The 27,786-nt window shown below is 37.5% G+C and overlaps 1 protein-coding gene across 1 annotated transcript; it reads right to left on the bottom strand.

Annotated features, from left to right (window-relative positions):
* On the bottom strand, window positions 1-26,638 carry NAF1 (nuclear assembly factor 1 ribonucleoprotein). The gene is made up of 7 exons (XM_017740638.1): window positions 26,051-26,638; window positions 24,070-24,163; window positions 20,961-21,043; window positions 19,857-20,017; window positions 16,150-16,201; window positions 11,600-11,705; window positions 1-9,046 (listed from the first exon to the last, which is right to left on the bottom strand). Exons 1-7 carry the CDS (start codon window positions 26,201-26,203, stop codon window positions 8,637-8,639), a joined length of 1,059 nt encoding a protein of 352 aa, XP_017596127.1. The 5' UTR covers window positions 26,204-26,638; the 3' UTR covers window positions 1-8,636.
* Between the last annotated feature and the right edge of the window lie 1,148 nt (window positions 26,639-27,786).

Below are 27,786 nucleotides of genomic sequence, written 5' to 3'. Positions count from 1 at the left end.
TGTGTTGTCAATTGCTTTTTACTTTATTCGAAGTAGTACAAGCATCTGATCTCTCAGTCATATTGAACTTCCTTAGGCCTTGTTCAGAAAATCTGTAGAGAAAATCTGTTAATTCTTTTGGACGGATGCAAGTAGAGACCCCTTTCTTTTGTGTTTTTATCTCATACACTATTGTTTCAGAAAATTATTTACATGCCAGAGGAATAAGGAAGGACTTCTTTAAAGAAAAAAACACTGATAGTTGATTCTGATTCAATTGCATACAAGGAAAACTCTAATAAACATTAAGGGATCCAAAATTTCACACTAAGTAATGAGCAACATCAAGAACAGATTTTTGTAGCTCTCTTTCCTTACTGAAATTTTGAAGTGTATTACTTACATGTCAAAGTATCTGTTTTACTGTCTTTGGCTTCTGTATGATGTTGTAAGTGGAGGCAAGAAAATACTTGACAACAGGTGTTTTTAAAAATTAAATTACTTGATCGTCAAGAGATACTGTAATTACACCTGGAAGTTATTAAATTGCTTCTTGAGTTTAAAAAAACCCACTCTTTTATAATCACAACTTTAATGGAATTTGAAATGCACTAATACACGACAAAAGAATTGAATATAGGAAACAGGGTATGATAGAGAAATTAAACTAATCACTTTGGAGGTATAAGCAGTAAGGTTAAAGCTCCAGATTATTATTTTTTTAATCACTGACATTTGACAGTGCTAACAATCTGAAAAAAAATATTCTAGTACAATGAAATTGTAGTTTCATCATAAAGATGTGTGGATGTTGAAAACTTCCAAAACAATAACACCATCCACTTTAACAGAATCACAAAATGGTTTGGGTTGGAAGGGACCTTTAAAGGTCACCTGGCCCAACTCCCCTGCCATGGGCAGGGACATCTTCAATGAGGTCAGGTTTCTCACAGCCCCATCCAACCTCGCCTTGAATGTTTCCAAGCACAGGGAATCCACAGCTCGTCTGGGCAAGCCAATCCAGTGTTTCACCACCCTCACCATAAAACACTCCATCTTTACATTTAGTCTGAATCTACCCTCTTGTAGTTTAAAACCCTTAACCCTTGTCCTATTGCTACAGGCCCTACTAAATAGTCTCTTTTTGTCTTTCTTTTAAGACCCTTTTAGGTGCTGAAAGGCTGCAATAAGGTCTCCCTGGAGCCTTTTCTTCTCCAGGTCGAACCACTCAAAGTGTCTCACTCTGTCTTCACAGGAGAGGTGCTGCAGCCCTCTAAACATCTTTACATCTCTCCTCTGGACCCACTCCAACAGGTCCTTGCCTTTCAAGATGGTATGGGAAGCTACATTATCATTCAGATCCCTTCAAGACCTTTTGTCTTACTACTAGGTTTGCTTTTCAGCTAACTTAGAAAACTGATCCCATTGAAACATGACCACTTATTTTTAGAAGACATACAGTAACATAGTGCAGAGGTGACAACCACCTTTTCAGTGCCTTTCTACATCCACTTAACCACTCACTAAACATGCACTGAAAACTTTTAACTTTATAAACTTTTGTTTAAAAACTTTAAATTTTAAACAAAAAAATAAAATGCAGCCAGGCAGAGCTCCTGTATGACAGTAAATCCCTTACGTGACAACACATCACATGAAGCAGAACAATGAACTACCTCAGAAAGTGACTTGAGTGTGGATCCCTCCATCTGTCATTTGCACAGGGAAAACACAGGGCACAGCCATCCTAGCATCAGAGGTAAAGTGAAGAAAAGAACAGATTCTCCCAAAAAATTAAGTGTTTTCTCCGTTTCAAGAGATAATTTAAATTAATGTTTTACTTAACACAGTGCAATGGAATAAGAGCATTAACATGCTCAGTTGCTTTGATTCGGCAGCCTTGCAGTAACTGCCTAGGCAGCGCCAACTCAACAATTGTCTGTCTGCTGCAAAGTTAGCACGAAGCAGGTAAAATTATCGTAGTTCAGAATAACTAATACTTGCTTATATGTATATACTCACATATATAATAATTAATGATAATGTAATATTTATAAAGGACATGTATTATTAAATTATTTATTATATTACATATACATGCATGCTTTCTTTATATTGATACTACAACTGTTGCCTGGAAATAAAACATCAGATGATAATTAAGACACTATAAAAAAATTCTTCCTTGATTAAAAGATTTGCTTCCCAAGATTACTTTTTAAAATTAGAATGTAGCAAGACATAAAACATAGCTTTAAAGATTTTCTATGTCTCCTCTTATATTACATTATAAGCTAGCTCAGAGTCAGTCATGATTACTGTTCACTCTTGTCCTCTATTCTGAGACTAAAGAACAGCACAACCTAACTGGATTAGCTACTGACCACCTGTAAGAAGGCAGCCACTTGTGTAGGTTTTTGGGTCTAAAGTAAAAAAGCTCAAGATTAAAAATAAAATCAAAAGAAAAAAAATCACTAAGTAAAAGCACTTTACACTCATTTCTATGATATCCTTGCACCACACAGAAAGGTAAAAACGGGACTTTAAAAGATTTTAAACTGGTTTAGACTCATGAGCCTGGGATAAGAGAAGCCTAGTGTCTGACCCCACATTCTCTCTGAAATGCAAGCTGAATTCCTCTTAGGATCCAAAGTTTAATGTTTTCCAGACATCCACACTAGATGGATTGATTCTGCCCAAAATTCGTTTTTTAAAACAAAATCTCCAAACCAGTTACAGAGCACAGGAGACACTGACCTAACTTGTGCCTAACTAGAATTGTCTGTTCTCTAAAAGGACAGTCCCTCTAGGTTCATTATAATAAAACCATCTCCAGTGTGCTACATATTCCACCAAAATGAGTTTGAACTTAATAGGAAATATTTTGCTGAGAAATTCGTATCTTTATAAATACTATGCCTTTTTTGGTGGTTTTCCCCTGCTGCTTCTCCAATACAAGAAATGGCTGATTTTCCTGAGATTCATGGTGGCAATTAGATGATCTAAATGTTCTACACTGTCACACCCAGACACAATTTTGGAGGCTACGATAATCCTCTTTCTGCTAAGGTCAATAAGCCTTTCTTCTTTCACTACATTGGAACTGCGAAATGAAACAGCAAACAGGATTCTCTGCTCACAGACAAAGGAGCATCATGACCTACATAACTTACCCAAGACTGTTTTTTTCTCTAGGGTGCAGTTATTGTTTCCATCTCAAACTCTAGTATCATCACTTCATCATCTTATGCTGGAGGGATGGAAATTGTTAATGTCCAAGTAATTTCAGGGTCAGAATTGTACTGAGAGCAGAAATGAGGTATACCATAAAGAGAGCATACTGTGTATACATGGGGTACATTGCAAGGGGAAAACCAAACGCCAGTCACCAAAAGCAGAATATCAATGCATGTGGTACTGTACCTCTTTTGGATATAATGGTGGCAGAGATGAGTGTTGCAGTGTCAAGAAGTAGGAAAAAGTGTAATATACCCCTGTGTTCTCCACACTGCAGAAAGCATTAACCAAGACCAATGATCAAGTGCATCAATATGTGGCAAAGCCAAGCTGTGGAGACTGAGGATTGCAGGGTAGCATAAATAATGTAAAATTATGAATTAAACACATCACAGTGAAGAGTGTAACCAAGAAACTAAATGCTGACCATGATTTCTGCAAAAAGTGCTCACAAAAATGCCATTTAATAAAGGTTTGCTTGTACATAAAGGTGCATACTATTACACAGGACAGCCCAGGAAAGGTGGAATCAAGACTGAAGATCCAGTAGGCAGGTTTAACAAGCCTTTATAGTCTAGGTATAATTTTCAGTTGCAAACTGAATACTGTAGAAAGTCTATGTGAGGTCAAACATTCACATAAAGGAATCAACTGAAATCTCACAAAATATACTCCCTTTTCTTGAGTCTATGTTGAAGAAAAAAAAATTTTTTTACAGGTCTCGCATGCAATTCTCACAAAACAGATTTGAGACCACCTAATGTACATATTAAAAACTGAGCTAATAGTATCAAATGGATATAGGTAACATTTTTCTTCTCTTTAAAAAAAATATCAGCTGTACCACTTCTTCCAAAAGACAGACCTTCACAACAACTAATTCTGGCATCAAGCAGCAGTTCATTCTTGACAATTAAGAAGTTCCTAGATTTTTATCTCCTACTTCCCACAGTAGGAAACTCACTGAGTGAAATCTTCCTGTTTAGAATGCAAACAATAGTCTTTGGGACTTAATATAAGCAAACTTAAGACACTTCATAACTGTAATTGCTCCCATAGTAGTTTCAGCATTTTGTGGAGCAAGTTATTTTCTACCCAGGTACTCACAGCTACTCAGGTGGGCACAGAAGAGTCAGAGAAGATTCTGTGTCCAAGTTCAAAGCTGGAGTATGTGACAGTTGCTCACTCCTGTTCCTGCGTGTAACTGGCTGGCTTTCTGCTAATAAACAGCAAGCATTATGCACTAAGCAAGGCCAGACTGGATGGGGCTCTGAGCAACCTGGTCTATTGGAAGGTGTCCCGGCCCATTGCAGAAGGGTTGGACCCAGATGATCTTTACCAATCCAAACAATTCTGTGATTCATAATATCCATTGATTTCAAACCTCAGCAGCCAAACAGCAAATTCTAATAAAGCATTTTCGCAAAACATTGCCTAAAAAATGCAGAGCATCAGATTCACAGGAAAATCAACAATATTATTCTTCCATAGTTACAACAGATTTCATTTACAGCAAGTGAAGGCTACCCCACATACAATAATTCTGACTAAGCCTTACAGTGATTAAGAAAGATCATTATTCATGCTTTCCAGAATTATGTATTTGCCCTGACAGGTAAACTGTTCTGTTAAAGTCTTGTCATCATTGGCAGTGTTTTCTATTTTTTTCACCTGTCACTATAACAAATTTATTACCAACTGTTCAGTGCAGATTCATCAATCCTTTAAATCAGATTATGTGCATCACTAAATTCACTAGACAAGAATAACTGACTATACCTTTGAGTTGCAAAGAAATAGAAAATGGAACCTGGAAACATCTAAATATAACCTACAAAAAACCCTGCTTATTTCTTGTTTTTATCTGCATGTCACTAATATGCATCCTGGCATGAGTGTCTTGCATTATTAAAAAGGTCTCCTCTAAGGCAAAAACCCCTACTTTAGAGAACATTATAATGTATGTTAAAAATAGCTCTCAGGGGTTTTTTTGTTCTTGTATTTTATTAAAAAAAAGTTGGATAGTTATTCCTTGATAACATTCTCAAAATAAGTTGTACAATACAGAATGCTTTATCCCTTAAGGGAAAATGACAGCAACTAAGACTCTCATTAGCATCAGTTTCCAAACAACTAATAAAGAAACCATTCTTCAATTCATCTTACATCCACTGAAATGGAAGGAGTCATTATCTTCTGCAGCAAGTCCAACTTTTAGTACAGCATGGATATTTTATTTATAAAAATCTGAGGTATAATGAAGGATTACAATAGCATAAATAAAAAGCTAGGCTTCCCAAAAAACAGTAATTCAGGCTAGGCTATTCATGCCTCTCAGCATCTAGAAACAAAAAAAATCTCTGGTGAGAAGACAGAACTCCAGAAGAATGACAGTAATGAATAGTTTGGGCTTGGATGGATTTCACAGATCACCTGGTCCACCTCTCCACTAAAAGAAAGACTAACTTGGACATTACATCCCACAGACCCTTGTCCAAAGTCAAATTCTGAATCCCTCCAAGACTGTAGATTCCACCATCTCTCCAAGCCAGCTATGGCAGCACGGGCTGCCCTGCTTCCCACACCACTTGTGAGAACTTTCCTTTCAGAAGCCTGTTTGTCCTTTTCCTGTTCACCTCCAAGACAAGTTCATCCCCTTCCTGACTTGTCTAAATTAAAGGCCAGTGAAAGTACCACCCTTGTTTAAAATTTAAGAGGAATGTTGTCAAATGTGCGATTACAGTTTTTCATTTCCCACGTTATCATAGTCACAATAATTTATACACTCCAACAGCTTACAAATAGAAGTATGTGTGCAGTTAAGTCTCAGCCTTTTGAAAAATCATAGCAAATCTTTCCCATAGCCTCTTTTCCTTGAGTCTCTCTCCTCCATCCCATGCCTTAAGCTTTCTCTGGAAAGCAGTCCATGAAAAAATGTCCCAAAAAAGGGGAATAACTAAAAATGTTACAGAAGTGACAGAGCTCTATTGCAGCCAAATGTGGAAACAGACAACAGGAGTCAGAAATGGAGAGATACTCAACTACTAGAAAATACACTTATTTTCTCTACTTTCTCTACTAGAAAATACTTGCAACATTTGACCCATCACAGCCCAGAGCCTAGCAATCTCTGCTACTCTTTGGCAAGATGCTGAGTGTCACTGCTGAAAATTGTCTTGAACTCAAAGACTTTTCTGATGTCGAAATTGCTTTGCGCATCTTTCAGAGAAACTAATAAAACCAAAAATTGCAATATATTTCTGCAATATATTGCATACATTTTTGTTACACGCAAAAATATTATTATGGGAAAGGAGAACACAGTTTAAGAGAAATCTTAACAGCTTAATCAAAGAATTATTAGTCCAGATCCAATTACTGCAGAAAAAAGCGAACATTACTATACGTAAAAAAACACCAGTTGCAATAGTAGTAATAATTAAGACTGTTGTACCTGCACTTTCTAGTACCTCACTCCTTTTCTTGATGTTGGAAGTTAACTCTTCAACCGCCCCTTCGGATCTCGACGCTGACGATGTCTGTGCCCAGGACAAACAGCAAGCCACTGCCATCCCAAGTGCAAGTGTGATGTTGACAGTTTCTTCCTCCTTACTATATAATTGACTTGGAAACACTTTCACATTTGGTAATCCACTTGTAATATCCCTATCACTGTTAACATCCCCTGTCACTGGGAATGGTAATATCTGGGTTACAGCTTAATAGCCAGAAATTCAGCCCCTTCTCCTTTCCCCTGAAACATAAACATTTACCACAAACTGGAATTGGACATTCTTTTTACTACAAAAAAATAATCTGCAGGACCTGAGTTAAACATTGATGTCTAGAATGCTGCTGTTCTGAAAGTATTTGTTGCCACTACACAGTACCTGCTTGCCATAAACGGACATCTATACAACATTCTCAGCTGCACCCTTGTGAAACAGTTCTAGATACAGCAAAGAATATTATTACTTAAAATATATTACAGCAAACTTTCAAGTCTGAAATTAAATTCTAGTTCTGAGTCGCACCATCTTGACAAGGCAGTCCCCACCTCTGTGCATTAAAATTTTGCTTCATTCTTAAAGCTCTTTGGAATTGAAGTCTAAGCAACACCTGCACAGATTACTTAGCCTTTAATTGCATATTTAAAGTAATAAGACCAAAACGAGTTTGAGAATAGAAATACATACTGCACACTTCTATCAGTTCAAGGTGACTGTATTGGTAAAGATTCAAAAATCATCACAACTAGTAATGACTTTTCAGTCCAAAAATAATCTTTGTCTGTCCCACAAGAACTTTTTCCTTCTGTTTATAAAATATTGATGCAGTCTAAGGCCTTCCCTCCTAGTCAGGCAGAGTCAATTCCATACAGACTAGGAAGTGCAATTGTAGGACCAACTCTTTGGACAGGAGGAGGTTGTTCCAAATGATCCTTGGTTGACAACTTCACCTCCCTCCAACAAGCTGGAAGAATTGATGAACCTCGTAATTTCAGAAGAGACAGTTTAGACTGTAATCAAACAGCAATCTACTGCCATCTGCATCTACAAATTTAAACAAGGGAGTTCTGAAATGGCTTCCTCTCCCTGACAGACCCAATGACTCCTTCCTCGAAAGGCTGACTGCACATTCTAGTAGGTATTTATAGGCATCTCTGCATTAGGAGCTAGAGAAGCTAGAGAAATTATGCTGGTTTTTAATTCTAAATTAAATGCAAAACATCTCAGGAGTAGGTTGATCTAATACCATTGCAGAACACTAAATGTAACACAGTAAGTCAGCTGCTGGTCCAAATTCAGACCTAGCTACTCCAGCTATTTTAAAAAAAGAACCATCCAGATCCAGTCTTTTAGTTAATACAAAATTAGTGAAGTATTCGAAGCTGGATAGTGTTTTATGCCTTACATATAGTGGAAAACCTAGCTCAAAATTTAGATGTCAGATTTTCAGTTCCCAAACAGGTTTCAAAATCTGCAGAAATTGAGGAAAATGGTTTAGCACAGCAATACACCACCATTGTAAAAATATTAAAATATTGTCCATGTGAAATATCCTCAGCGGTACTTAACAGCAGTTATATACAAAATCTTACATTTATTACAAAGTAGATTTCCACCACCACATACCAGTCTCCAAAAGGCTTTTATTTATCATCTTAAAGTAGCAGATATTATAAAAATAAACCATTACTTAATATTCAGTTACTTTTATCATATAGATTTCTTTTTGGAAACAGAAAACATATGTAGAAAAAGAATCATTTTCTGCGGATGGCCCATATAGCACAAAACTCTGCATTTGGTCTACTGCTGCAGTAAAAGAGAACATCTCCAAAATAAGGAAAAGCAGTCTTGGCAGCCTGTTCTTTCTCCCTGTAAACTGCAGTGCTCTACATGGACGTGTATGGAAACTCAGTAATGCCTGAACTGAGGAGGATGGCTGTCGGGAGGAGGTGGCGGCGGTGGTGGCAGAAATGAGTAGGGTGAATTGTACATGCTTGGGCCTGTCCACATCATATTCATATTTGAAGGTGAAGGGTGGAATTGATGTCCACCACTGACAGAATCAAAAACTGGAGGAGGAAAGGAATACTGTTGCATCATTGGATTTTCTTTTCTATAAGGTGGTGGAAACACTGGCGATTCCTGGTGTATCCTCTTGTCTGAAGAGTATAGCTGTGGTGGTCTTACTTTTGGTCTGAAAAACCCTCGAGGGCCTGATGGAGGAGGAAATACATCCCTGGAGAACCCTCTGCCGCGGTATCCCCTTGAGTAACTTGAAGCAGGCTGTTGCACTGACTGATCAAGCCCTTTATTCTCACCTAAAGAATAAACAAATACAAGAACCCACATGCACAGAGCTGTAATATTATTTTGGAAAGATCAAGCTTAGTCTTCACAAATCTTTCAAGAAGAAGTCAAGGAAATTTGAAAAGTAATCTTACCAACAAATAATACTGGCAACTAATACATAAAGGACAAAATAATACCAGCTAATCTGCTGTTTAGTAAGTCATCTCATCTTGATTGATTGGAGTAATATAAAAAGGACGATCCTGAGAGTTGCAAATTCAGTCTTTAAAAGAGAATTTCACCTTCTTTCCCGCCAGACTTTCCATTTGTATAAATGGATCTCAGGAAAATGCAGATTTTTAGTATTTTGGAAGCCTTCATTTAAAACAAGATTTAAAAACAACACATTTTAAAACTAAACATAAATCAACACTGCATTACACTGAAGGGGTATTCAACTTTCAGTCCCAAGTTGGTATTACAGCATAGACATAAGACACAAGAAATTATTCAAGCTCAGATTAATAAAATTAACTTACTCTATCTGAAAAAGAACAGTCTGTACCTCTAGCCAATTAGCTTTCAGCATTCATCTTTCTAAGACAAATTTTTCCCTATACAGCTCACTGTAAGCATATATTTAATGTTTGTAACAGCTATACTTCCCCTTTATATAAATATCATAGGAGTTTTAATGGGACTAGGACTATAAAATGAAAAGCACTGAAATACTAAAAATGCTCCGAAGAGCTGCTAAGATATTAAGAAAGCTGCAGAACTTAAACCCTCAGAAGGATTTAATGGCTGGGAGCAACAAGGTATTCAGGAATATAACACTGCATAAAATCACTGAAATTTAAAAACCTGTGTGAACCTCATCCTTGGCACTAGACTACATAGCTTTTCAAAGGTGAAAATATTTCTAAGTCTGGAAGGGTAGTTGGATACCCGAACTCCTACTCATTTTCATGGGGGATTAGGAGTTAAGACTCCTTTGATACAAGCAGGCCTCTTGGAAGCACTTAAGTAAAGTACTTGAATGAGTATTTTTGTTCTTCTCCTATCAAGTACTGTAACAATGAGACAGTTTTAAATATTCATGTAAATCTCCATCTGAGAATGACTTTGTGCCTCAATTTGTGACATATCCTTGCTGTTGAACTCTACAGCCAAAACAAATTGCACACAATTTCAATTTGTGCCACGTTATTTACAAAAAAACCACAGCAAATCAAAACCTAGCTCCCTTGACAGAGTGCAACAGTTCCTCCAGCTCTCAGTTATTGGAACATAGTGACTCCCATCGTTCAGTAACATCTTCAGCAAGCCCTAGGCAAAGGCAGGTCTGCAATAAGCCGGCAGAACAAGGATGTGGTGGAAAACATACATATGCTAGGTAGACAGAAACCAGGAGAAAATAACCATCAGTAATGACAAGAAAGTACAGCACAGTTCAGATCCATCTCTTAAGGGAAAAAAACCCTGTCAAAACCATAGGGGAAAAGCCAGTCCAAGAAAGATTGTGGCTTTATTTGATTGATACAAGGGAGGATTGTACTGTACACAAAGTGTTACAGGACAGCTACTGATCTCCCAGATCAAGAGAAAAGGGTTTCAGTGGGGCACAGTGTGTATCAGCTTAACAAAGGAAGAGCAGCAAACTCACAGGAGGAGTCTGCCTGAGAAATTCAATGGGGGAAGCACCATGCTGCAGATAGCTGAAGCAATCTGGTAAGTAAGCAGTACAAGAGGGTAAGGGATGAGATTCAGTCGTATTTAAAGGGAGGGGTATAAAAAGCATGCAGCTAAAGTAGACCAGTGAGAACAGAAAAAGAGGGATGCAATATGAATTATTCAACCAAAATGGCAATCAAAAAATGAAGTTTTGGCAGTAGAGAGGCATGACAGAAGAGAAAATGTGGTTATTGTAAACAGAGCACAGCTGCAAGCATACACCTGGAACAGATATGACAACAGCAGGAGAAAGGAGGGTGAAGAAAGCTATTCATATTATGAAAACCTATACACAGCTTTGTTCATCTAGTAACTGCATTAGGTAAACAGGAAAGTTCTCAGTAAGATACGCAAGTCAGAGTTACTTTGAAGAGTATTTATATGCCATAGGTAAGGAAGAGCTTCCTTTTCAGACAGAGGAATAAATTCTCCACCAAAGATCCATGTCTCCTCCCCTGATTACCAAAGAAGTGGGTTTCCAAAAACTGCACATGGCCTTCCTCTGTCTTCTCCCAGCACTCCAAGGCTTTAGCTGAACCCCATCCAAGTGGTGGCATCTGTTCCGTATCTTTACTGTGTGTCAACCAACACTGTTCTAAGAGCCTTTGACTCTCCCCTGACAACTGCTCTTCTGCTATACCACTTCCACAGGGTTTGTATTTCAACAGAATACAACTGAATTTTTCTTCTAAAATAATAAATACAGAATGTAGCCACAAATTCAAATATAACATTGAAAAAGTACAGAACTAGTATTAACTGTATGAAAACTCAATCATTAAATAGTTACAGATGTGCATTCCAAACTTAGTTTAACAGACGAAAGTATTCACATAGCATTTACTCACTTGATGGAAGTGTTTCTGATCTGACTTTCTTCCTTCCTTGACTTTGAGGCTTCTTTTTCTTCTGTTTTGCCTCTCTTTCTTTTTCATCATCACTGAAATCCAAAGCCTGGTTAAAAAAAATAAAGATCAGCTGGCTTCTGAGCACAAGCAAGAAGTTAATACTCCAAAAATTTATCATAACACAATTCAAGATTCAGTTATCCTTTCTAATTTTCCTGAAAAGAACAACATTCAAGGGCTGAACACAAATGTTTGACTGCCTCTATGTTAGGAAGAAAAGGAGCTGGCTGGTTACTGCCATGAAAAAGCTTTCGAAGAGGAACTGCAGACTGAGTGAATTAAAAAATGAATTTTTAAAGTAAGTAAAAATTAACTTGGCAACCAATACATAATAAAGCAGTTAAACTACATTAGAAAAATCTCTACTCTAAAACTGTCACTAAACTGGAATTTTCTGTAGTATATTTAATAACACTTTCTGTTGAATTTGCAATAGCAATGTTATTCCAAATAAATTTTCAGCTTTGAGGAATGTTGTCATTTACAACAGATTCAATGTTCCCACAACGTTTTCTTCTTGTTACACAAAGTTTTGCTACCTTTTGAATCCTAACTTACAAGAATGAGGATAAGTTATCAGTGACAGGGAAGAAAGCAGTCAGCATTAATTAGTTCTCCGAAAAACAGCTCACTCTTGCAACTTAAAAGAGTCAGATTTGTTCCCACCCTCCTCTTCCCAATTCTCAAAGTAGGGGCTTTGCTGCTTACTTGTATCTATTGTATAAACAGAGCACGGATCTCAAAAACACTGCACCAAAACATGCTTTAAAAGCCTCATCAAAGTTAATGCTGAATACAACTATTTCTTCTACTACATAACTGGATGACATACTTACTCAGAAAAGCCACAAGAAATACAGCAAGATGACATATACCATGAAGTAAAGTCTTTCACTAACTCCTGCTTTTTCTAAGAACTCCAGTACACCATACTCCAGTAGTGCAGAAACAATGAACAGCAACAGGTACCTTTTACTGGTACCTAATTTCCATGTAACATCCCATAAAAGTCACCCCATAGAAAAACTGCAGTTATCTGCTCCTGCTAGCCTTGCAGCCTACAGATTATACTTTGTAATCCTCTGACTCCAAAGACAAAGCTAGGAGAAACTGTGTTACAATCAAGAGCCCTACAAATAAGTTGGGCTATTTAAGAGCCTGTCAGAAAAAGAATGCTTACCATATACCTTAAAGTACCAAGTAAGAAAGGCCTAACACGGATTAATTTAACACTCATTCAAAAATAAAGCTTCACACTATCACAAAAAGAACTGACTCCAACAATTGCACAGTTTATCACAGGGGCTAGCAAGAAATCAGCTGCAATCTGAGGTCTCTAAAAGGGTCTCACTGTACGAGACAATTTTAAGCACCAGTAGCATAAAATTTGATCTGTGCCCTTGCCAACAGCTATTACCTTTACAGCACAAGCTACTTTCTATCAGCTCATCAACTGTCACAGTTAGGGATAGTGTGGTATAAACTCTGCTAGAACTAACCAAAGATTATTCTAATTGAGGATTACAAGACGTTAGATGTGTTTTTTTCCAAAAAAGAACACACAGACAGATCACATAGTCAGAACAGTGCTCGCCCTTGTCATCACTGACTTTTTTCAAGCTTCCTGTGGTCCTTCCTATAGTGAGGTACAGCGACCTTAAACCAAGAAAAATTAACAAAAAAAAAACCCCAACCAACTTTGGAAAAGGCAATGAATCTGTATCTGCAGAGTTAACTGACTGTATTTGGCCAATAAAATTTCATGGATTCCTACAAACTCAAATTACGTACCTACAAGCTTATCTCCTGAACAGCTTTTAAAACATGTCTAAGAAACAGAAGTGCTCACCATTAGCCAATAAGCCCATTTTGTATCATCACTACAAGAAAACTGCTGAATGAAAGCAAGTTAAGACTAGCCAAAAGTTTTTAAGTACAGTCTTTCAAAGCTCTATAGACAACATACCTAAAAGTCCAATTCTTATACAACACTTCAAATTCTCAAATTCTAATTCTCTGTGAGATAATGGCTCCACAAGAAAGGAAGGCAATTTACAGTTAGAACTGACAGACAAGAACTCTTGTCTAAGAAGTTAACACTGCACAGCTCAGTTTCATTTACGGGAAACAAAACCAGTATTTCAAAATGCATCATCCTCACTCACCACAGTGGAAAAAGCAACATTCCAACTTGACAGAGTGACACATCATTACAGGACCTATCTCTAAGCACAGAAAAGCTCATGTCACAACATCTCTCCTTCAAGCCAGAACAACCATCTTGGGATAAGGACTGTGAATGAAAAATTTTGTACTGTCCCTCACACCATCCTTCTGGACAAGTTGTCCAACTGCGGGATGAGCAGGTTCATGGTGCAATGGGTGAAGAACTGTCTGAGTGGCAGAGCTCAAAGAGCAAATGGGGCTGTATCTGGCTGGCAACCAGTCATTCAGCAAGGTTCCTCAGGGCTCAGTTTCAGGGCAGGTTCTGTTCAATATATGTATAAATGATCTGGATGCAGCATTTAAAAGCACCATGAGCAAGCTGCTGCTGATACCAAACTGGGACATGCCATCAACCCTCTTGAGGGACAGAAGGCCTTGCAGAAGGATCTAGATAGACTGGGGCCCTGGGCCCTGGTTAATGGGATGAAATTTAATGGGTCAAAATGCTGCACAACTAGGATGAATTAACACACCAGGCTCAAGTGTAAACTGGGAGAGGAGTGGCTGGGGAGGAGCCCTGCCAAGAGGGATCTGGGGGTGCTGGTCGGCAGCAGCTCAGTGTGAGTCAGCAGGGTGTGCCCTGGAACCCAGAGGGCAAAACCCCATCCTGGGGTGCATCAGGCACGGCACAACCAGACAACCAACAGAGGTGACTGTCCCGCTGCACTTGGCCTTGGGGTCCTCACCCTCAGTGCTCTGTGCAGTTCTGAGCCCCACATGTCAAGAATGTTAAAGTCCTTGGCTTTCAGAGGAAGGAAACAAAGCTGGTGACAGCACTGGAAGGCATGTCCTGTGAAGAGCAGCTAAGGACTCTGGACTTGCCACATTTGGTGGAAAGGAGGCCGAGAGGCAACGTCACTGCTCCCTACAGCCTCCTGAGGAAGGGGAGAGGGAGATGCTAATCTCTTCTACCTGGTACACAGTAATAGGATGAGTGGGAATGGTCCAAAGCTGCACCGGGGAGATTCAGATTGGAAATAATGAAGAATTTCTTTACTGAGAGGGTGGTCAAACACTGGAAGAGACTTCCTAAAGTGGTGGTTGACATCCCAAGCCTGTCAGTATTTAAGAGGCATTTGGAAAATGCTTTTCGCAACATGCTTCAGCTTATGCTTCAGCGTCAGCCCTGAACTTGTCAGACTATAGATGATTGCTGTAGGTTCCTTGCAACTGAAACAGTCTATTCTATTCCATCCTAAACAACAGTTAGAACACTTGAGAAACAAAACCAAACAAACAACAGCAACTACTCCCACCCAAAAAACCCCAGACCCCACAAAACACATCTTTCCTACCAAATTATAGAGTGAGAAACACGTCTTATGTAGCATAGAATTATGCTAAAAAGGCAAGCAACTGGAAGATTCAAAGCAGACTCTTTAGAATACTAGGGTAGACACAAGGCTTCTAGGAATTTCAGCTACTTTGGATATGTTTCAAGTAGGAATTGCAAGGAAAACTGACTCAGGTGTTGTGCTGTAAAACAAAACTCATGAAAACACCTCAATAAAACTACCAGCCTTGTGATTCTTATCGAAGACAATAATCACAAAATGTATAGCTACAGTGGAGTTACGGACCACTGACAGAAAGCCTGTGAGTCACTGGAGAACTGTTTACAGATTCTCTAGCAAATGATGCCAATGGTCACAAGGAGCTCTCAATTCTACACGATCCCATATGAGAGCCTTTCTAGGGAGGAAGGGCCCATCTCCTCTCGTGGAACTACTGTTTTATAACAGCACACTGTAGTGAAAGCTTTTTTTTGTTCAAAGAATGCAACAGAGGAAGTATCAAGCTAATCTAGAAGAGCAGACAGCTTAAACCTCCAAGTAGTAAGTTTGCAGAGTACTAGTAAGCAATTAGTATTAGTAAACGATCGCTTCTGGCAAACTGAAGACAAAGCTGCAGCGGAAGAACGACAGGGTCAAAAATTGCCTATCAGAAGCAAAATTATTAGACAAGGTAAAAGCACTGCTACATAAAGTTAAACACTCAGGTTGTCAAATATGTTCTTGAAGGACTAGATGAACTGAAGATACACATTTTGCCAGCTGCAAAAAGTAAATAGCGAAACAGCTAGTACTCTCTACACTACAAGACCTCTCCAAGAAAAGCATGATCCTTTCTTTTAATGAAGAGGTACATTCAACTCTTGTTTACATAAAAAGATAAGCTTGCTAATTACTTGCTCTGCACAGAATTTTTTCCACATATGACTTGTGTAATCAAAAACAATAAACAAATTAATCCTTTATAATTACTTCAGGCGGTGGTTCTTGGTCATTCTTCCAAGATGCATCTGAACCTTTTTCCCTAAAAGAAAAAAACAAACACCACAAAACACAAATTAGACAATCCAGACAAAGGAAGACTAACACTTTCTATAAGGTACCAGGTCTACAACAGGAGCTTCCTGTTTTCAAAGAGTTATTTGTTTTTTAATACTGTTTATAAGCAAATAGTAATGTATAGGTCAACTTACGACTTCACTATACTTGTAAAATCTTCCTACTTCGAGTGACGACTGAACATTTTGTCCAGCTTATATTAAATTTTGGTCAATATTCTCTCAGCAAATCCTTTTGAACCTTAATTGCTTTGAACCTGAATTGAGGTAGTTCACAGCAACTTTCTTATGCTAACTGCTGTCGACTATCACAAGCTTTCCTATTCTTCTGGTTTCAGAACATGTATCTTCAGCTAAAAAGAACAACAAACTCATTCAGTAGGACACAGGCTTTCTGTATAACTACAGCAAAGTAAACTGAGAACCAAAAGACCCTCAATGCTTGCCTTACAATCCTATTAAGACAGTGGTAGCTAGATAACTAGGTTTCACCTTCTATTTTGCTGTAAACACAATATTAAATTGCAAGGCAAAAGACATTTAAAGAAGCAAAAACTCAATTGTCTCACCTGACAAGCATCAAAATAAATTTGGATTAGTTGAATTTATTTCACCTACTGGTAAGCCCTTCACTAAAAATCAAGTAATTTCTTTGATTAGCAAAGAATTTGTAAAATAAATTTAAATTATGTTGCCAGTAGTCTGTTGAAGGTTTTTTCCACACTGCTCACAAATTTAATGTGTTTTGGTCTGTAATATCAAGGTACAATCCTTATCTATGCAGAAAAAATGTATAAAACAGTGCAATACTGGAAAGTTTTACTTGCAAAATGGAACCAGACAGTTAAAAACATCAATGTGTTCAGTGTGAAATGTCTTCAGTCAGTGCTCTAGTAACCAAGGGGTTTTTACGTATTCATCAAGTCAGCAACAATAAATAAGTAGTAACTATAAAAAAACTACATAACCATCAGCATCAGCAGCCTGGACTTCAGAGGTCCTTAGTCACACCCATGAGAGCACTGGCAAGTCATCTAGAGGTACATCGTGCCTCAATCCCTAACCATAAAACTGAAGTTCAACCTCCACATGTCATAAGAAAACCATAAAGAGACACCAGCCTTTGAGATCACGAGCAAAAGGAAGGCAAAGAAGACATTTTAAAGTTCTATTAGAAGAAAACATTACAGGGAGAAAAAGGAGATAAGGACTCTATACAAGTAATTTCGCAGCTGCAAAACTTATTTTTATTATTATGAACTGAACTGTTTCTTCCTTTCATCTTGTTATTTTGGAGCAACACATGCCTGCCAGAAATACCAGAGCATACAAGAATCTCCAAGACCTGTGGTCATTCAGCAATATGTAACACCACTGACTACAAACTTTAAACCTTTCCAGGTCAGGCAGCTTATCTCATTCTCCCAAAGCAGCCTTCCTCATTTCAGAAAAAAACCCCTGCTTTTCATTCTCCAAGGTAAATATCTTCTGCAAAGAACAATATAGTAATTCTTTGATTTCTGAAGTCAAATACTGTAAGATCTGGAAGTCTAACAAAAGGTAATTCAGAGGAATCATGAAAATACATGAGCTTCTCAGAATTGTGTTTCAGGCAATACACCAAGTCCATCTTTAGCAACACATTATTTTGCATTCAAAAAGTTTTACACTATCACTTATTTTTCTATAAAGTGTAAGGCTTATTCATATAACTGCAACTTTGTACAATGCAAGCAGATTGCATTTCAGATTTCAGAAAAAGCTTCAAACTCAGTGCTTCTTTCAGATCTTAATCTTGATTCCTTTCCTTTTCAAAGTACCATCACAGTTTTGAACAGCAGTTTTAAAACTTTAAGCCTGTAATATTGCACAATCTGGTCTGCACACAGTCAAACTAAGAAAAAGCAGAAAAAAAATTATTGGTTATCAAATTTGCCATTTATCAAGGTCCAAAAGTCTTCTAGTGGACCACTGACCAAAACTTGACTTTTCTACTATCCATGCCACCTTCTTATAGCACTAAGGTTTCTTCATATAGCATTACAGGACAAGTCAGAAATCAGAAATTCTTCATCTGTTCTTAATGAAACCTATTTAGTGAAAAGGCAGCTTCAACCAATAGTACCAAATCCCTCACACAAGCTTAAAAAATTGTACTGACAAATCCCAGAAATAAAATATTGTTTCAGTGCGCTATAACGCAAGTCACGCTACTTATCCTAATCAAGGCAAGAAACAACATCTGAAGCGCTGTTCAGCTGTGCTGGGAAGCCCTGGATGTCTGAAGTATCTTGCCTAGGTTTCAGGTTTCTACCACCGACAGCAGTGAAGTACTATCACAGGAAAAATGGTTTCCAAAACTATTTCCAAAGCATGAAACAAACTAAAACACACGTCTCCCATCTCAGATGCTGAGTACAGCACACGGTTATTGATGCAGAAAGCAGATGATTAAAGTCTGTGCATTTACTGTGCTAAGCAACAAAGTTTAATAGCGCAAATCAAAGACCAGCTGGCATCAAAATGCTGCAGAAAAACAAACAAGCATCAGAGCAAGAAAGTGATCTATTCCGGTCCTCACTAAAGGGGAAAAAATATGCTTGTTGCTTGCACAGAAATGAGGAAGTTAAAAAAAAAAAAAAAAAAAAGGACTCCTGCAGGTCTGACTACACGTTTGACTAAAGGAAAGAACTATTCAGTATGAATAATGGCACAGCTGTAATGAATGCAGACAATTAACCAACCCCTGAGAACTAATCCTAATAAACAGAAACTAAGTCACTTGTAAGACAAAAGATATTTAACTTTGATCAACATATTGATGATTATCCACCAGTAATTAGAACATTAATACCTAGCTGTCATTTATTATGTTTTATTTCTTAGTCTGTCTTTGAGAACACCTCCCTCTAAATGGCATCAAGTCCTATTTATTCATGCTACTTTCCTCAGTCAGACTGGGATACACAAACACTACTGAGAAGTTTCTGAATGTCATACTTCATTGTTACTCAAATCCCTCCTCTCTTGCAAATTTACACAGGGTAATTTTTATCTAGATTGTTATCCTCCAACTATATAATAGATTTAATGATGATTACATTTCAATTCTAGCCTTGTAATATGAAACAAAAAAAGTAAATTAATACAAACTTGTTCAGAATGCAAACAAGTTTATTACCAGTTCTGAAACTACACAAGAATCTAAAGAACAACAAAATCTGGAAAGTTCGGCTTGAAAAACTGTCCTTTTTTATACTTACGCATATGTGTGTAAGAGGGTGTGGAAGAAGTGTCAATGAACTTTTCTGGTTGTGGTATTTTAGTTAACAGCAGCATAAAAAAAAAGCAAGCTTAGTATATTAAGTAAAATAAGAAGCTGAACTTTGGTAATTAGAGCACTTTAAAAAGCTTGCCGTTTAAGCTACTCTTTATTGTTTTCAAAGGCAAAACAGTACACAATCTTGTTATTAAAACACAGTTGAAAATATCTGAAGTAAATATAAAGTTTAGTGTCAAGCTTAGTACTAGAGTTTCTCACTGGAGACTCAACTTGAATCCAACACTTTTAGCTATATAAAAAAAACATCATAACCAGATTAAAAAAGAAATCAGACTCACTGTTTAAGTTTCTCTGCAAATATATACTGGGTGAAGTCCTCCACTGATGGAGCAAAATACATGCTATCCTGTACATTAATAGCTTTTGCTTTGATATGCTCAGAGCTGTTAAATCTTATCACATAAAAAGGATGAGAAACAGGACCAAATATCTCAAATATCTGAAAGAAATAAAATTAAAATGTTTAAACAAACTACCACAAGTAGATAGCTATTTCATTGCAGACAATGGTATTTAAGAAGTCCAATATATTTTCAAAATGCAGCATCAAATAAAAGTTTCTTTCACACTTTAGTTTAATTACTGGATTTTGTTTGACCATGTAATTCCCCAACTACAATTTTTTATAATGCGGAAAAGTTCGTTCTCACATCCTTAGTAATCCTCCCTTTCGTCAAACCTCTCTTTTTCTGTGCCTGTTATGCTTTCAAGTCTCCTAACACCTGGAACAATCTCCTGATCATTTTTTCCGCAAAGTTCATCTTTACAAGAAGCCTTTACATCAGTTATCGCTTGTTCCCCAAATCCATGGAGAGCAGAGAATATTGCCACGTTTTACAGAACATCTGCAATTCAGGCTCAGTTCATTTCACTCACATCTAGCATTCAAAGATATTTCAGCAGTAACCACTGTAGATGATGGCTTTCCTTCTACAGAAAATAGAAAATTCAATGCAACAACCCTCCCAGCAAACATTCTTCAATGGCCTTATATCAGAAAACCACAGCACAGAAGAAAATACCCTCCATTTTTCATGAAACTTCACTCTAACCTCTGCCCCTATCTGGCAGTAAAAGAGCACAGCCTGTTATTTCAAGACATCATACATCTGAAAGCAACCTCTTCCTCTCCACAAGCACTCTCATCAAATACTGGAAACTCACCAGATATTGTAATTCTGTAAGGAAGCAATTAATTCCAGGTTACAAATTCTTAAGATTGAAAAACCAGAGGAATATAGCAGGAGTCAAAGGCACAAAGAAAAACTATTATATCATGGAAACATTATCTTTCATTTAGTCAACTTCAACTCTACTTTCTGAAGCACTAAAGAATACTTCCAATTTTATATTAGAATAACAAGATTTTATTTTACACACACCTTTCCGGCTGCTTGTTGATCTTCTTTAAAAATTATGCTTTCCTCATTTACTGGAGGTAGGCCTCTCAGTGATTCAATTATTACTAAAATGGAAAGAAAAAAATCAATTAAAACAATGTTTCAACAGCATGTAGTTAATCGCAACTTAACAAACCACACCTCCACTTAAGTTCGTAGTGCTGCAACCAAATATTCTCGCACACATACAAAAGTACTTAGAATCACACACCCCTTCTCCAATGGTGCATGGGTGGCAATACTTAATTGCTGACAGAACTACTGTTCTCTGGGGTAAAGAGACTCCTAAGAATCAGATCAGAACACAAAAGCTGTCTGGCAGTTCAATCACAGTAGCGACTGATGGTGTTGTTTACATATGCACATACACAATCTGATATACACCCTGCAATTAAATGCCATAGAAGTCTCACAGTACATTTGGGCCCAATGATAATTAAACTTCTCTACCTGTAAAACAGCACACTGCTCACTTAAGCATTCTCAATGCCTGTCCATCAGCAAATGAAGTCACTCAAGTACGCAGTGTCACTCAGACTCCAACAAGTTCAAGATCATCACTGCTAAACTTACGTAACAGGACTTTCAGCAATCAACATGTCACCAAGCTAGAAGTTACTGCTACTACTTCCATCTGCAAAAACCTTAACACGCCAAACAAGTATATGACAATTCTACAGGCTTAATAGTTCACGGAATTTCAAGAGAATTTGTGAAATCAGTTTCTTTTGTGCCTACCTTTAAGATAAAATATACAGTGAAAGTACCCAATGTGTTGTTTAAACCTCATGAGAACTATACCTTAGTAGAAAAAAAAAAACAAACCCAGACAAACAAAAAAACCCTACAAAAAACAACACACCAAAAACTCTCACATAATATTCTCAACTTGATTCACCACACATAGCCCCCAGCCTTCAGTAGGCTAAGGAAAATATATTCAGAAACTATACGACATGCCAGTCCCATGAAACTTAGGAGAAACATTACCACCTCCAGCCTATTTTACTTGGAGCTTTCCCTCCTCCAACCCAGCCTAAATTATCAGCTTCTACTCTTGCAGGGCACAAAGTACAGCCCCAGGGAAGGCTTCTCATATATACCAAAGCTGTTTACTTTCCAGGCCACAACCCACACAGGGAATTACTCTCTTCTCTTAAAGTACCTTGAAGCAAAACACAGCAAAAAATTTGTTAAATTCTGATACGCTGAGCAGAAGTTCACAAAAAGTACTGTCATTTTGCTTTTAGCTACTGCAGGGCAAGCATGAACCTACACTGTTCTAGCCTCAAATTTACCTCACAGGATGAAATATCCAAGTTTTCCAAGTATCACTCACTGCAGACTGATGAACTTGGAAGCTTGCTACAGAGAACAGCAGAGATTCTGAGAGACATCAAAGGGACAGAAAAAGAATACTGATTGTTGCATCGGAATAGTATTTGTGGTTTCCAAATGAGACATCAACTCCCCTCAGACTAGATACAAACCAGGTATACAGAGGTATCAAATTCATTAAATTGTTGATTTAGTTCAACAATCAAAAAAACCCCAAAAACCAATTAGCTGACATCTCTAATACAGCCACAAGTCAACTGAGATGGAGGCCTGCTTCCAGAACAACTGAGAAGAAACTAAAATGTGTAGAAGTCATAAAGCAAAGCAGTAAAAGCAAGAAAATAATCACAGATGTCATGGGGGTTTACGCCATTCATGCGGTTTCATTTTATTATGATTATTAGCTTGTTTTCTAACTTTCAGCAACAAACCTAATTCAACTCTTCATACATTTACATTACATAAAGTGGGATGCAGCCTGAAGAATTCACCTACCAGTAAACTGGTATTTGAAAAGACTATACTCACCAATGAGTATTAGAACTAAGGATGGTTTCCAAAACCGCAGTCTTTAAAACAGCTTTGTTTACACTTTCACATTTTAGACCAAAACTAAGAATAATAGCAAGTATGACTCAACTTTTTTTAAAAACTTGTTTTCAAACTACCATTTTAGCTGAAGACAGACTTCTTGAAGTCCTCATTACTACCAATAAGCAAGAAAGGCCAAAGTAGAAAAGAACCAGACTACTACCTTCCACACCCTCCAACCCGCTTCCTGCAAATGAATGAAATTAAATCTCACTCCAGTAAGATAACGTAGAGGAATTGCCTGTACTACCTGAAGTCTTTTAAAAGAAAAATTAATAGAAAAAGTTACTTGCTTTCTTTTGTACTACATTCAGCATAAATACTTTAACTTCAAAATTGAACTCAATTTCTAATTTTCATAAGCAAATTGCTTTGAAAGCAGTTCAAGCAGAATGGAACACTTGAAATAGCTAAAATACATACTGTTGATGTTTTAGTAATATGAGCTTCAGCAAAACTTTTATTTCATATATCAGATACTGAGGTCCCACACACATCCGAAAAGATCCCTAAATCTCTGTGCCTTGAGTTAAGCTTACGCCTATTCTATCTCTCAATCCCATTAAGCTTACCCTCCCACCTATAAATCATGTTAGTCATACCATCCTCTGACTGCTGACATGGGCAGCTTTCATTTGCTCAAGGTGCCAGAAGTGGGATGAATAAAGATTAAAATAAATAAATAAAAGAACTTGCACTGCTGAAGAAACAAGTCTTTTTCTTGTCCTCATATATTAACAAGCAAGCACTTGGGACTGCATTGTACTGCATGTGTGCTTTCAGTTATACAGCTCCTCTATATTCAGGGATAATTCAAAAATAGCATCTACAATTGGAAGGTTTTCTTAAAATACAAGAACTCTTGCCAATATCAATATAAAAACCGTAATACACTGGGGAAAAAAAGGGGTTTTAATCAAAAAATTAAACATGGAAGTCACATAGAAACACATGCATAATAGTCCTAGTATTATATAAGCCAAATAAAAGGTAATTCAACACAAATGTCATTTTCTAGTTTGAATTCCAACTCAACAACCTACTATCCCCAGAAATACGACACTGCAGGACTGACATTTTGAAGAACAGCTAAGAACACAACTCACGCAGAGATATACAGAAATTATATTAATTAAAAACAAAGCAAATATATCTTGCCTACCTAGCTGCTCAATGATGCTGGAAACTGTCCCAAAGAGCTTCAGTTCAACATTATCTGGCAGAATTATTGATAAGTCTTCAACAGGGGGTAGCTCCTGCAAACAACAAGTCAATATTTAGATTTACTATCACACAAAAGCATTTATCACTTTGTCACTGCAGAAATTTGACAACTTGGAAAAATCTCCTAGCATTTTGAAGATTTCATTTTTAAAAAAATCTAGTTTTATCTGCCTCTTTCAGAATCATCCTAGATGAACTCATCTGGGGTTTGAGGACACATGTCCTATAGAGATGCTACTCTACATATTTCCATCACAACTAAAGCAGAAGCCAATTTTATTTAACTGGAGAAAACCAATAATTGACATGAATTTAATCCAATTTTTTTAGATTAAACTCAATGTACAACACAATAATTAAACAATCAGACCTCAAAAATTAAGACCACTTGCAACAACATTCAATGCATGCTAGAAGAAAAATGTACACAGCAAGGGGTAATATAGATAAAATACACCAGATGTGTATCATCTGATTTAACAAAATGGTGTCTGTCCATTCATATTATGACTTGGATCATTGTAGAAGATGTAAACAGCACAACCTATACAAAGAAATTTTTTTTTGCTGATAGTTGCATGTGGTACAAGAGGATAATTAGAGAACAGAACACAAAAAGCCAAACTTCAGATACAAAAATGAGTACTACACAATATTCAAACTTTTTCCTCAAATATAAGGATCAAAATCTACTATCAAAGACTTATTAACACCAAGTTCATCATATATATATATACTATCCTGCTATGAAGTCAGTATGGACTTTATAAAATACAAGGCAACTAGAGTAAGCATTATCTTCAAATTCAACACCTTGTGAATTGATAAGAGTTCAAATCTTAGTACTGAACTGCACTTTTGAAGGCCACAACTAGAAATACAATCCCACACAAACAGAAGAATTTTATCCTGGTTTATTAACACTTCACCTGATAATCTCCACCTAACAAAAGCATTTGGCAAAGGCTTATAGAGCACCACAAAGGTCAAAAAGGCCAAGACTTTCACAAGTGTTGTATCATTAAACTCAAGACATTAATTCAGATAGAAACACCACACCCATCTACAGGCCAGTGATTTTTCCAACATTAAATCAAGTTCACTGCTAAGACTTAACTGAGTCATTTTTCTAAGAGCAATTCAAAGGCCGAAGAGCAGCAGGAAGGTAGAATTCTGATCCTGTATCTCAAAATGGTACCTTCTGCCACACTATATACAGTACCTGCCAATCCTTGCCTCAAAGCAAGAGGTTTCTAAAACAGTTCCACTAACACTCCTTAATGTGTATACCTGAAAGACATAACTTTCTAAGTTATTAACTGTGGTAGGTTTCACTGCAGCAAAGTTCATTTTCTTCACAGTGGCTGTTATGGGGCTGTGTTTTGGATCTGTGCTAGAAACACTGCTGCTAATAGAGAGATGTTTTTGTTATTGCTCAGCAGAGCTTACACAGAGTCAAGGCCTTTTCCGCCTCTCATGCCAGCCCATCAGTGAGGAGGTGCAAAAGGAAATGGGAGGAGCACAGGCAGGACAGGTGACCTGCACTGACCAAAGGAATATTCCACACCATGTAACATCATGCTCAGCATACAAAGCTGGGTGAAAAAGAACGAGGGACACCTGGAGTGATGGTGTTTGTATGCCCAAGAAAATGTTACACAGGATGGAGCCCAGCTTTCCTGGGAATGGCTGAACACCTGCTTGTCCATGGAAAGTGGTAAATTAATTTCTGGGTTTGCTTTGATTGTGTGTGTGGAACTTGCTTTACGTACTAAACTGTGTCTAGCTCAGCCTTGGAGTTTCTCTTTTATTATTCTAACCCCATCTTGACACAGGAGGTGTGACTTAAAACAAACTTTTAGTTATGTTTTAGTTGGGTTAGTAGGAAAGGGTTTAAAAAAATACCATATCATACTTACATCAATAGGCAACTCATCCTTTGTTCTAACACAGTAAGATCTGTTATCCTTCTCATTTGGATGATCATCTTCATCAGATACTGCTGAAGATGAAGAGGAAGGTGTAGTTGATGAACTATCTGAATCTGTATCACTGAATGAAAAAACAAACATGAGAGTTAGAATACTGCCTTCTCAGAGTCACTGTTCTTGTAAAATCCCAACACCAGCATAACACTGAGTGGAAGTAAAGAAAATACTTACTCCAAGCAATGCATCTTGCACAATGAAGGGGAAAAAATTGTACTTTTTGTAAATAAAATGGATTAGTTTCGTAACTCGTATCCTGTCCAAATCCCCCAGTACACATTCACACAGAGTAATTCAATATCTCTCACTGTCATGTATGTAAGAAATATTTATTGTCTTAGATTCTTAATACTTCAGGAGTGGAGTAAGAAACCAGTCTTATTCATGTTAATGTGTTCGTTTAAGCAAAGATCCAAGTTCTTCAACAGCTGGTGGAGGAAATAAATGTGGATCAACTGATCTGGGTGACTGAAAAAACACAATACAAACCTTACCAAAAAAAAAAAAATACACTGAGACAAGCAAACTTTTGCAAAATAGCCTTTCTTACCTGAAAAAAAACCCCTCACTCCTTTCTAGGTTCTTGTAATATCACAGTCTCCTTCCCAAATGAACAGATGGCTTTCTGTTGGTCCTTTTTTTTATTCCAACAAATGCTCATAGTAATGACAAGTAAGAGCACCTCTCCAAATAAACGTTTTGAAAAAGTTAAATATGGACTTCTTGGAACAACATCAATACAACAGAAAAACAACAAAAAAATCAGACTAAAAGACCAATCAGTGGAGGGAGTTAAAAAAAGAACAAATTGAGATACATGCATACAGATAAATAAGTTCAAGTTACCAAAATTTCATCTTTAGTGTTCACCAGCACAACAGATTTTGGAAGTAAAAATCACTAGATACAGGTGAAGCCCCTGAAGTCAGGAATTTCATTTTCCATCACTTCATGATATTCTAGGAAAACTTTGAACCAGGGGAACTTTAATCAGTTAACTGTTAATGAAGCTTTGTATCTTTAAGAAGAGATTCTTAGACTTTATTTCAGCTTCCTCTAGTCAAAAGAAGCACATGCCCATCTTGCAGCACCGGCCCAATAAGAAACACAAAACCTCCTGCAACAACCAAAGTGTGCAGACTTCTAACACTGCAACAGAGCCCACATTTAACCAGTTACCTTTCACCAACTACAGTGAACATCAAAGCACAGGTGCAGCAAGTACAAGATGTAACCTTTTCTAAAAAAAACCCACAAAACAAAAAAAAAAAAAGCAGGTTGAGAATGAGCTTTTCCACTAAGATGCCAACATCAGAGCACATGGTACACGGCGTGCAGACTCTCCACCTTGAGTCCTCCATTTCGGTTTTTAGCAGTAACTCTGCGGGTGTCCTGCCCAAGAGTCGCAGGTGCACTGAGAGCACCACGTCACGCCGGACACCCAAACGAGCACGGCGGGGTGGCCCAACACGCTCTCCAGGCCGCAGCCAGCAAACTCATGTTTTCACTAAGTCCTACACCCTTACATGCACTGTTTTGGAGACGTAATTTAACAGCTAAGACTCCTAGCGAAATGTAAGTGAAAATTCCGCCTTTGATGGGAAGGAGAGAGCTCTAGAGGCTGAAACACCGGGGCGGAGAGGCGGCAGGCAGGCACACCGGGCTCT

This window comes from Corvus brachyrhynchos, unplaced genomic scaffold, assembly GCF_000691975.1.
Source record: "Corvus brachyrhynchos isolate BGI_N302 unplaced genomic scaffold, ASM69197v1 scaffold178, whole genome shotgun sequence".
Taxonomy (NCBI): Eukaryota; Metazoa; Chordata; class Aves; order Passeriformes; family Corvidae; genus Corvus; species Corvus brachyrhynchos.
The sequence above is the reverse complement of the archived record's forward strand: the minus strand, read 5'-3'. Positions and strand labels throughout refer to the sequence as shown.